The sequence below is a fragment of the Calypte anna genome, chromosome 2 (genome assembly GCF_003957555.1).
Source record: "Calypte anna isolate BGI_N300 chromosome 2, bCalAnn1_v1.p, whole genome shotgun sequence".
Classification (NCBI taxonomy): Eukaryota; Metazoa; Chordata; class Aves; order Apodiformes; family Trochilidae; genus Calypte; species Calypte anna.
Window position 1 is genome coordinate 64,520,938 of NC_044245.1, and position 12,936 is coordinate 64,533,873.

The 12,936-nt window shown below is 40.8% G+C and overlaps 1 protein-coding gene across 1 annotated transcript in view; it reads left to right on the forward strand.

Moving 5' to 3' along the window:
- Positions 1-12,936, forward strand: part of NEDD9 (neural precursor cell expressed, developmentally down-regulated 9) — a 37,868-nt gene that overhangs the window by 12,827 nt on the left and 12,105 nt on the right. Inside the window, exon 2 of the mRNA XM_030445220.1 lies at positions 3,781-4,221. Within this exon, the coding sequence (XP_030301080.1) occupies positions 3,781-4,221 (441 nt within the window). The remainder of the gene's footprint in view (positions 1-3,780; positions 4,222-12,936) is intronic.

Here is a 12,936-nt window from a genome sequence, read left to right on the forward strand (position 1 = left end):
GCCAGTATGTTCATTTTATGAAACAAAGCTGTTTTTCTAAAATTCTTTCCCTGTCTAGGATCAGATAATTTCTCTCCTGCCATCACAGAACTTGAATTTGCATTTCTGAATATGTTGTCCTGGTTTTTTTTTTTCATTGTATTAGAAATATAAAGGGACTTCTGTTCAACTTGCCAGTTGCCAGGAGAAGCTCCAAGTCAAGTTTCTGATCAGCCCTTTCTTTATTGCCAATGTGTTTAGAAAATGGATAAGGGGTTTTTAGCACTCAGCCATACAAAAAGGTCACTGCTGTGCCTTTGCCTTCCATACCAGATGTTTGTACTTTAGTGTCCGTTTCACAGACAGATGAGTGACAGATCCATGCTTCCAAGAGCAAGTCCAGTTAATTCCTTATATATATATACACATATATATAAAACCCTGCCCAGCTGAGAAGACCAATGAGAGGAAGTGTTCTGGGGTGTGAGCTATGATGCCCACAGTATCCAGAAGTTACTAGAATTTTTCAAATCAAGCTTTCAGGGGTGTCTTCGATCAGGACTTATTTTTTTGTGTGGAAAAGTCGAGACTTACAATTTTGATCACCACAGAGGTTTCAAGGTACCTCTGTGGTTTTCAAAAGCTTTCCTGATGACCTTCTATGCTGGCAGTTTCATTTTTTTCAAGGCTGACTCAGCTGGCCAATGAAAGCAATGGTGACACAGTTCATATTAAGAAATTCTGTGAACGAAGAATGAAGTCAGGGAAATACTCAAGACACAAAAGGTTTGCTCAGCAGGAAAAGTGTCTGTATTGGAGGCAACAGGCTTAGTGTTTCCAGTCCCAGAGCTTATTTGGAGAAATATTTTGCGTGCTTCACTGCTTTTCACAGGGACTGCTGCTGGTGGCGTGGCTCTGGGCTGTTTAAAAGGCCTTGGGGAAATAGCTGTGAAACAAGTGGCAACCAATTAGTATAATTCACATACTTGTGCCTGCGTTAACACTGACAACGAGCATCTGAAGCTGTTTGCAGCAAAGAAGTTTTTGAATCACATCCAGAAAGTATTAACATGCTGCACGCCAGGTGGTGAGAAGGTCACCGGGACAGAGATAATGAGCAACCGGGAAAAAATTCACATGGGAATTTTTATCTGCTTTGATTCTACCACTATTCCAGCTTTGTTCTGAGAATTGCTTCACTGTAGAAGCTAGTCAAGCTTTTCAATACTTTTAACCAAAATACAGAATAAGCGTTTATCATTGATGTAGCCTGCTTTTGTGCCTCCCCTCCTTTGTAATCTTCCTCCTTTAAACACATCCTCTGCAAAAATATTCTTTAAGTAGTCAGTTAGACAGGCTGAGCCAGTCACAGTAGTAGATTTAAGCTGCTAAAGATATATTAGAAAGAAATGTAGATAAGAGATTAGTGGGAATTTTCAGACAGACAGGAATGTTTCTTAGCCCCTTGGGCTCGTCTGAGCAGCCAGGTCAACACAGCAAGAACATAGGTATAGTTAGTGTTCAAGAAAAGAGCACTGGTTTTGACCCTACTAAAGAGCAGTTTTATAGTTCTGCCAAGGCATGGGCAAAATTGCTCCCTGCTTTATATCTGTTTGTCTTTCTTTATATTGTTGACTGACGAGCTGAGTAGACGTACATCAGAGGGAACAGTGGGCCCCAGTGCTGCTTTTTACATGGGAGTTCAAAATGGCAGTTCTGCTTTTACAAGCCAAAGCTTAGTTTATACTGACCTCAGTAATGATGCTGATGAAAGGCAAAGCCAGTGTTTCTCATGCATTTGAAAGCTGATCCCCCATTCTGAGAAAACTGATCTCATTCATCTTGTTTCAACACCACATCTTGGGAAAAGTATATTCATCTACCTATTATGTGACATCTGAGCTTCACCTTTCTCCATCCACCAGTCAGCTCTTCATACAACCTCCTAGCCACATGCTGCACTTAGCAAAATTGAACTGAGAAAGGTCAAATGGAATCTTGCAGTCTTGCTGAAGCACAGACATGATGGGGAAACACGGTGTGTCAAATGGGAAAAGATACAACAAGCAGTGAGTGGATTACAAAAATTCCCACATTTTCATATAACCAAGAAGGAGGATAAATACCAGATAAAACCACTAAACTGTACTTGACACTGTCCCTTTAAAAAAGGAAGATAAGTCTTTGAGGCAGCTGCATATCCTATCTTATGGTGGATTAGCACCATTTCAGTTTGTGTACTGCATCCAAATACTTTAGCTAGAATGCTGAAGATCCAGGGCTCCCTGTATTTTTTCAAGTGCTTGCAATTACTTTATAAGCATCTCTGCTGACTGCCTGCACTGCAGTGCAGGCGGGCATGAGCAGTTGTTGCCAACACATTTGGAAACTTCACCAGAGCCAAGAAATTAAGCGTTCTCAGCCTTTGTGAGGGGTCCAAGAATGTTAGTACAGGCAGCCTTGCCTACTTTTCATTGAATACCCAAGCTTGACTGCTTATTAAGAACTGGATGTGCTATACAGGCCTGCAGAGAGAGAAGGAAGGGAGCTATCTGTGAGAGGAGATGGCAGGTGTTGGTAACACATCTGTACCTCACAGACCACAATATTACATTAACTTGGAGTTGGCTTTTTAAACCATCTTAATGGTTTAAATGCTGCTGGTAGCATAGCTACAACAAAATGGAGGTGAGGGCAAGCTTCAAAGCCTGCCTCAAATACTAGGCAAATGCTTGGGACAGAGCTGGGTGAAGTTCCCTATATTAATGTTACTGCTTGGCTTGATATTATAGAGCAACAACACGGTTGTAGGACTGCTTAAATTATGTTGACACAGGTCCAAGACACTCCTTGGCTGCCCTTAGATGCTGCATATAAACACACTCTATGGTAATGTTTGCTACCTAAATTTGTATGCTCTTTGACGTAAGTACAGGCCCACACAGACTAGGACAGCTTTCCCAGTGGCAAAGGCATGACTTCAGCTGGGTCATTGGGCACATTATTTTTTAAATAATGTTCTCTTCAAGGTCTTTCTTTGGAGCGTGGGACTCTGAAGGACCTTGTCCTTTGAGGTTGATTTTTATTTTGGTGGTGGTGTTGGTTTTGAGGCGGGGGGGGGAGGAAGCTTTTTACTTATTATGCTAGTGCTGTGCTGCTCTGTGCCACAAAGGAGTTTTACAGAAAGAATGAGAAGGCACAGAAATGCATAGCAGTGTATCACAGTTGACATTATGTCAATTTGTATTTTAGGCTGATTTTTCTCACCAGGTGGTCTACTGATCCCTGACTTTAAGGAGCCTGCAGGTGACTGCTAAGAAAAGCCAGTCCACTGTCTTTACACAAATGGAATCTGCATCTCTACTGGAAAGTCTTTTAGGAAATGAAAATCTAACGTTTGGAAACAACTGTTCTGGATTACATCCTCAAGAGCTTTGTTGTTTTCTGTTAAATATCAGTTAGCTATCTGTAGCAGTACACAGAGCACTTTAATTGGAAATTAATGTCAAGAGATAAAGGTACAGCCTCCCAGTCACATTAAGACCATTTCAGTGCCAAGAGTAGAACTCTCTTTACATCTGTCCAGGTGAATACACCTTACAAAGAGCTTGTATCTGATCTAGTGTTATTGGAGAAGTTCTCAATAGCAGTGCTGCATAATTTTCTGTCTTACTTTGATTTCCCACACACTTCTTTTTGAAATTCAGTTCTTTTTTTCTCTCTACCTAGAATGTGCTTGAAGTTTTAGAAAAATTCTAGCTTGTTTGTTCATTTGTTTCCCTTGCTCTTCTTTTTCCACAGAATCTTATGGCAAGAGCCCTGTATGATAATGTCCCCGAATGTGCAGAGGAGTTGGCCTTCCGGAAAGGAGACATTTTGACAGTGATAGAACAGAACACTGAAGGTCTGGAAGGATGGTGGCTCTGCTCCTTACATGGCCGGCAAGGCATCGTTCCAGGCAACCGTGTGAAACTCCTGATAGGTCCAGTGGTACAGGACAGTCCTTCTAGCCTGGATATGCCCAGTTCAGGATTGATGCATCAATCCTTCAGCCAGCAGAAGACCTACCAAGTGCCAAGTTCACATGCCTCGGCACGGGACCCGGTCTACCAAGTGCCACCTTCCCATCTGAATCAGGGAATTTACCAAATACCCACTGGTCATGGTCTAGTAGGACAAGATATTTACCAGGTGCCACCCTCTATGCAAAGATGTATTGAAGGTCCAGCTTTTACTAACAAAGTAAGTGCATTTGCTTTCGTGTCATTTTTCTCCATCTGCAGGTTGCTTGTGCTGACCACCGGTGAAGTAATTAATGCCTAGTGGTAGGTTGTGGACTTCATATGTATATATTTATCCTTCCTGTATCTTAACCAAATGAAGTTACTGCTGTAACGTTACTGCTCTGGGAGGAAAAGCAAGGCACAGTTCTCAACAGGGTACTTGATTTGCAACTGAAATACACAATAGAGCATTTTGGAGCATTTGGAACTAAACTATACACACACATTTATAAAGCATTTTACCCTCAGCAATGTAGCTACCAACCTGCCTACCTCTAATTCTTGTTACTTAGGATAGGATAATTTTATTGAAGGCTATTCCCTTCCCATAGCAGTAGCTGGAGAAGACCATGTCCTCTAGACACCATTCCAAGCAGGAACCAGCAGTAGTTTCTGCCCTATCCATTTCTGTGTACATTTGCCTATTCTCTTTGTGCAGATGTGTGGTTTGGCTGCCATTCAAGTTTTACAGGCAAAGCTTAGGAACTGCTGTCAGGCAGGAATTGTCTAGCCTTAAGCAACAGTAAATCGACAGCAGGCATGTTATAAAGCTCTGCTGAGGTAACAAATCTTGTTAGCCAGAAAGGCAAGGCTAGTCAAAAAGGAGTCCTGAGGCAGGTAATTACGATGATGAATTGATTCTGGCCAAGCTAGTTGTTGTCAACAGAGCTGTATCAGCTCCTTCTATCAAATAAAAATACCATCTTCTAAAACTCACCCTACAAATGACAGAGATAACGAGGCATGTTTTAAAATTAGCTGTGGTTAGCTGTGCTATAAAAGCTGTGCTGCAAGTTTAGTCACAGAATGGTTACACCCCTAAGTGTGAAGAGTGCCTGGGAAGCATAAAGATATGAAAGCTGTACCTCAGAATTTATTCCTTCTTTCTGTGCTCTGCCTTCAAACTTACTCTCTTGCTGCAGCCAGCAAAGAGAAGGAGCCTTCAGACAAATCTGACATTCAGGAAATCTGGGTTTTATCTTTGCCACATGCTTCTTCGTGGTCTTAAGTGGTGTTTTTGCACCTCTGTAATCTCATCTGCAAAATGTGTGGGGTAATTATGAGGTTGCTCACTCTGTACAGACTGCTTTGAGAACATCCTCTGGAAAAGGGTGTTCTTAAAGCCAAAAGCTTCTTTTGCATTTCTAATAAATTGTTAGTTCACACAGGAGTTTTAACCTAGAGAAAACTACATGTCAAAGAAAGTCACAACCATAATTTAAGCATTCTTTTTCTGGTTCAGTGTTTCCTCTAACTGGTCTGTTGTGCTGCCACTGGCATCCTGGAAACAGCATTGGCCAGGAAATTTAAGAGGAACATTTCCCTGTTGTGAAAGCTTTGTGTAGGACCCAGTAGCTTTCAGGAGAATTTTTGATTGAGGGAAACCAGCATAAAACGGAGTATGAGGCTGATGCATCACCTGAACTACAGCTCCCACAAGGCATCAACAAATTGGCAAATAGAGATTACTACCAACTTTGAACAGATCAGCTTTTTTGCTTGTTGGTCTGTTTGAGCAAGAGCTTTACAGTTCAGGAAACACTCAGATTTATCCACCTTTTAAAAGTGGATGAAACAGGATCGGGGAGGAACAGGTATTCACACACGAGCATCGCTGGCCTGTTTCCAAGTAAAAACATGACCTTGACAGATCAAGGGTTTCACACCCCGCCATCCTGTGGTCTCCACCTTTTTCAAGAGTTCACTGCCTTCAGCAGGAGGTTTGGGTAAACCAAGACTAAGGGAACAGACTTTGTTCCCCATTCTTTATTTGTGTTAGAGTCATGTTGGTTGAATCCATGAGAAAGTGGAAACACTGCCCCACAAGCAGCACCACCCTGACAGTTCTGGCACAGACTTCAGTAGCAGCAGCCTCTTAGCCACATTATGATGCTTTTCCTTCCAATTAAGCAAGTACTGTCTTAGCTGGGAGGAAACAAATAGCTGCATATAACATTTGTTCCAGAAATAAGCTTGCCCTTATTACCTTTTTTCTTGCCTATTTTTGTGCTCATGAAGCGAGACATACATTAAGCATAATAAAGAGTTAGTAGTGTGGCAGATATATTTCATCATCAAAAAGAATGGGAGCATATCTGGTATTTTATAGTTTGTTGTCAAAATGAAGAAGTTACATTCCAAGATAGAATAACGTTCCCATTTACCCTCAAGCCTGAAATACCACAGATTCCTGTGATATAGTTTACTTAAGTGGCCTGAGCAGTCATCTTACAGTTCCTCTTCTGCTTTGACATTACAAATTCTACTTTGGAAATTTGTCTCTCTCGTAACAAAATGTCACTTCAGTGTTAAAAGTTCTGAAAACACAGCAAATTCGCTGAGTGCAGCAGGAATGGTAACACGTACCTCAACACTCAGTCTTCTGTTTCACAAAGCATGCTATAAAGGGTGAAATTCTCTCAAATTATATGTGAGCTCAGTGGCAAAAACAGCACACAGCCTTCTTCTTAGACTCAGGAGTTACAAGTGAAACTTTCCTTGCGACAGTAATAGGAGAAAAGCCATTTTACTGATAAAAAGCCTGTGCAGTTAATCTGTCCTCAGTGGTCTCCATGAAAACCACTGAGTGAAGAAACCCTCGTCCACAAGTCAGACTAAGCAGTAGTTAGTCACTGATGTGATTTACTGAGATTTATTTTAAGAAAAAGGCTGCATTTTATTAGGCTGAGCAAACACATGAGCTCAGCATTTGCTCCTTGTTTCTCCCTTAGTGCAAGGCTCTCTTTAATCAGTTCTATTTGTAGAGCAAAGGCATGCATTTTTTCCCTGTAGTATCAGAAAACAGGCCAGTCCTGTAATCTCATCCAACTAACTGAGGTCCTCAGGAACACAAATCGGCCTGCACAGACACAAGTGCAGGATCAAACCTTAGCTAGAAAAAGAACAATAATAAAAAGGAAAACGCAAGCTTATGGGCTCTTTCTTAGTAGTTAAAAAGCTAACTGGACCTTTGGTTTACTTGTGAAAACCCACTGACCAGACACTAAGTATGGATAATCTAGTTATTTTCCTGTAAGTACTAAAACCCAAGCACAACACTGAAGTGTTTTACAAAAACAAGAGTGGAAACCTGATTACTCAAAAAGCAAATCTCATCAGAAGGAAGTAGTATGGTTTATGGAGACATGAAATGGATGGAGCAAGACAGGTTGCTGGCAGTCAGAAAACATAGTTCTGTTGAAATCTAAAGGGTTTGCAGGCATTCGATGATTATTTTTTTTTATAGATGTTTTGTTTTGGAGGAAGACTAATTAGCATCAGAACATCATTATTTCATGTATCAGTCATGAAACATTTCCACTTTTCTTTTTTAAACAACAGTGGTAATATTGTACCAGTTTGTCATTTGGTTTTGGTTTTTTGTTTTTGTTTTTTTTTGTTTGTTTCTTTATTGAATCTAAATTAAACTTTCTTCTCAGACAGATCATTAGATTGGAATTAAAGCAAAATTAATGTACTTAAGTTCTTTCTGTAAGGCCTTACCCTCTCTAATCCTTAAAAGACATTAACACACTTATCCTCACAGCTTTCTAATGTACACAATCAGTCCTGACTGAGGTCTGGTATAATTATTATATTGATGCAACAGACAATTAAGCATGGGGTTTATATCTCTTGAAAACCTAGGTATCTATACCTTTTATAACCTTGCCAAAGCAAGTTATTCTAATCTAAACACCAGTTAATGGGAGCACTTGTCTGTACAGCTGCCTTGAGAAACCCATACAGAAACAGAGCCAGAGAACAGCTTGTGATCCTGATAACTTCTATAAATCAAATTAAGTTGAGCTTTTTCCTCATGGAAGGTTTTCTTTGCCTCCTTCTCTCAGAGGAAGCAAAATGATGTAAGGGACACTTCCAGTGTTTCTGCCCAAGTGTACTATAAAGTGTACTCTTGTGGAATTGAAACTCTTTGGCAATGCTTCATCTCAACCTTCGTTTTGCCTACTGGGAAACACCAAATCACCAAAATTGAAATTGGTGACAGGGAAGGATGTGTTCTGAGAAATCTCTTAAAGGAAGAAAGAAGGTACCTGAAGGGAAGCAAGATGTCACAGAAATGTATCAGCAATTCCCAAACAAAGCTGTCGCTCCCCCCACCTGCAGTTTTCCATCTAGAAATTCAATATAGGAAGGAAGAAATAACAGAAATAAGAAGATGAAACTCCTCAAAAGATGTGAAAAAAAGTTGTTTGGACTGATTCAAACTGGTTTATTGGGGTTTTGCCTTTAGGATTTGATGTCATTCACAATACTAAGACTGCTCTTTGACCTACCTGTCCCAGCACCTCATCTTATCTTTTTTCTTAATTTCCTCTCCTTCTCCTCCAAACCAACTTGAAATGTAGGCTTCTGTCTTTGAGACAATCATAATATTACCAGCATGGAAAACAAGCGTGTGTTTGCCAAATGATTCTTCATATGACAAGCTTTTTAAAATGAGAATACTAGGCAGACTGGGATGGCCAAAGCAAGATGCTGCTTAAAGTATTGGTCATGGACAAGATACCAAAACGCTGAGGTTTGCCACACATTCTCATTAATCAAAACTCCAGCTCAAATTTATTCATGCTTCCAGAGAATACATTATCAGATAAACATGTTTCTGCACTAGATTAATCAGGGGATTTTGTTCCTCTGTATGATACATCCACAGACATTTATTTCAGAGTGCATACCTGTTATGTCACCAGTACTGCAGTGTGTCAGCTCATTAGCTGTGTTGGCCAACACATGCAGAAACAGTGATGTCACTGTCTGTCTAAAAACTGGTAACTCTTCTGGGGAAGGCACTGGTAAAAGTCTTAGTGTACTGCACAAGTGTTCCCCTTCACACTTCTCTTATAAATGCTGATAGTTTAAAACCAGGGATGTTTTACATTTGTCTCTTACTCTTTTCTCTCAAAAAATAGGGCATTCGCAGAAGTGTTGGTTTGACTCCTTTTAATCACATTTTGTAAACAAGAATGACTCCACCAGAAGTTAGGAAATACCCCTTCCCAGACAGCCTTGCAGTTCAAGGCCAGTCAGCACCAAGCCTGTTCCACTGAAGCAAGCAGAAATGCTGCTCGTAACTCAGCTGGCAGAAAGCCTTAGAGTTGATGTGAGCAAGAGCAGGATCAGTTCATAAAAGAGTCATTAAAAGAAAGAACCTTGTCAGTGACTAAATTGTTGAGCTTTTTTGTGCCTGGTAGTGCTCATTCAGTAAGGCCTGTAGAGAGACAGACCATTCTGTCTAGCTCCATTTGGTTTGTGATTGTGAACACCGGCAGCAAACAAAAATAATCCAAAATATAATCCACCATAATCCAAAGCTATAGCTGATGCACATCAGCATTATTCCACTATCTTTAATGCAGCCAGCCTGTCATTTTATGTTAACTGGAACTTCTGGAATTTATGTAACTCTGTAGATTAACAAAACAGCCATGCTTTTATGTGCTGCTTAATGGAAAGGGTTGCACCAGAAGCTGAGAAGTCAGAATTAGGCTTGTTGCAAAGCAGTTGGCTGTGACCTTACCACCAGCAGCTGAAGGTTTGAATCAGGACTAGCTCATGATGTCACTTCTTTGATTTTAAATCAAATTCTGCTGTACATCATCAAGACTCAGCCAAAAGCTTGCATAAAATCTGGTTGAAATAATACAGCCTCAAAAGGAGAAAAGTCTAGTACTCATTTTCATTGCTTCTTGTTATTTGCATTACAGAACCATAGGGGTGTTTTTTAAGACTAGGCACTTCATAGCCATGTTTAGGAGTTTCTGTTTAAATCCCTGATCCTGCAAAGTTAAGCATTTGTAATTCAACACCATGAATCAGTGACATCTGGACATGCTTGTGCCCTGGGAGCGCATACGTTTACAGCAGAAAAGGAAATCTGCATAAGTTGTCTTGGGCAATAAATTACCATAAAACATAGGAGAAAATATGCAGGTATTTTGAAGATGGAAACATCAAGAACTATGAATCATTTCTGTATCAGGGTAACATTTGTCACGTTTCCTTATCGTCACACATCTTGAATCTTACTTCTCAGAAAATCCACTGGGCAATACCTGATCAAAGACTAGTGGCAATGTCACTGTATGCATCAATACCACATCTCTTTCTGCCACACAGTAGAGCTGATAATTCACTCAGCCCAGGAAAGAAGATACAGTCATTTCTGCTGATTTCCTCTTGCTTTGCAGGAAGCTTGGGCTCACAGCACTAGAAAAAACTCAGTTGCAGCTACAAGCATAGTGCATTAGAAGAAACACTTCTATAGGCTTCCTCCCCACTATTTCAGTTTGTGAGCCTTGGTCAAAAGGTCTCCAACAGTTGAGTCTTGGCAGAAAATAGTCTACTACAACATTTTATGCCCAATGTTCATATATTATTTAGGTTAAAATGAAGTGTTACAGCTTCATAAACTTAAAACCTATAGCAGCTTACAGAAACAAACATTTTTAAGAGTGAGCATCCTTAGCACAAGTGTGAATGAAACTCCAACCTATATTCACTAACAGCTGGAAAACAGTGTGTGTAATCATACATAGGAAATAAATTGAGGCTGCTGCTTCATAAAAGCATTTTTGCTTTTGCTTTTTTTTTTTTTTTTTCTCCTCTGGCAGACAACACTTAGTGATACAACAGGTATTACTGTCAGGAAACTCACTATCAGTCACTGGAAATCTTAATGCAGCTTGCAGAGAGGAAACACTGAGCTTTCTGTAGGAAAGCTGAGGTTTTAAGCCAAGTAGCCAGGTTCTCTCAAATATGCAGAGTACCTCAGAGAGACTTTTATTTAACACAGTCTCCTTGCAGTTACAGCTAGCCACAGAATCTTTCCCAAGGAAAAAAACCTCAAAACTTTAAGAAGTCACACCAGGCTTCCTAAGTAGATGCCGCAAAACAGAAAGAAGGGCCACAAGGCAGACAGGAGGTGGCTTGCTGCCTAATCCACATTTGTTCAGTGGCTCCTGCCACTGCCTTCTAAAGTAGTAGGAATTCAAGAGAATAGGGATTAGTCTTTTTCCCCCCCCTAATTGTTTCTCTCTTATAATTCCCCCATATTATCTTCAGCTATTTCTTTCCCAGGCCAGGAAGCTCTACCAAAGAAGGTTAGGAACAGAATTTCAGCAACTAAAGTTCTGTATTAAATCTGCAGAATCCTTTCAAACATAAAACAAGCAGGCTCTTTTTCATTTACTTACATTTTGATTCATTTTACCCATGTCCAAGCTTTATAACATCCCATGTTATGAACCACCAGTTAGCCTCCTCAAAGCAGGACTTTTCATAGGGTAAGCTGCAGCTGATTTGAGTAGAGACAGGATTGGCAGCTGCAATTAGCACTTGTTGGTGGCATTACTTCATCAGCTGCTGAGAGATACCCATGGGGTGAAGAGGGGAGCATCATGTGAGGAGGTATATTTTAATACCCTACTTCATCAAGATTTAAAATAAATACATAAGATGTACTTCATGTGTCTCTTCCACCTCTGAAAATCACTGATGTCACTTAAGAGCAGTCACCAGGCATCAGTAGGTTCTTGGGGTTAAGAAGCCAAACTGGGAAAGAGCCAGGTGCCCTTTTCAGCTCCCCTGTCTGCTGCTGATTTGGGTAGGGCAAGGAGTTGCAGAAATGCAACACACCTGTGCTTTGGTTCTCTCACCTGTGAAATTCAGCAAAGCTTGTTTCCCATCACTCTATTCTGCCTATCAGGCATTGCTGTTCATGGGTGTCACGGTTTAACACTGGCCCGGCAATTAAACCGAATAACAGACGCTCTCTATTAATCTCTCTCTCCTTGATAGAGAAAGGAGAGAGAATAAGGGAGAGAGACTTATGGGTTGGAAACTAAACTACACAACTTTAATGAAACAGTAGTGATAAATAGGTAAAATTACTAAATATATACAAATATACAGGGTAATGGATACCACATTCCTCCCTCCTTTCCCCCAATAACTCTCACATCACCACCGAGGCTGTAGGGCAGCCCTGGGAAAGTCCAGGCTGGACTCCTGGAGTCGGCAGCAGTCGGGAACTGGAGGCAGGAACACACAGATATGGGCTGGCACGGATCAGGACCACAGGCAGACGAACGGACAGGATCCTTCCAGGATGCCGGGTGAAGGAAGGGAAGCAGGAAATCAGGAAAAGATCTGGCTCGGCCCTCATGATGCCTCAAATTTATACTGAGTGTGACGTATATGGGATGGAATACTCTGTTTGGTCAATTCTGGTATCTATCTTGTCTGTTCCTCCCTAAAGGAGGGTTCAGGTGGGGCCTCTGTGTCCTTGGCTCTGCATACCAGTCTCTGGCAGTAACTATAAACATCAAGTGTTATCAGTCCTAGAAGCACACACACTGCATGAGAAACTTGCTGTTAATTTCAGCAAATGCAACTACTTACAAGGGACTTAGCTCAAAGCAAAAGTACAGAAACAGAAAACCACCTTTGTCCTGGCCCAAACCAGGACAATGGGAACAGACTGCCTTCCACAGTACTGCTATAAATTCAGAGTAATTCTGTTGGCTTCAGTAGTTTTATTTGCTTTTTGTCCTTGTTAAACAATGTAAACTATAGTGTTGTGCATCTGCTGTAAGCATGAGAAATGTCTTGTTGCTGCCTTGGTTAGGCACGTTCTCTATTGCAGCTTAAG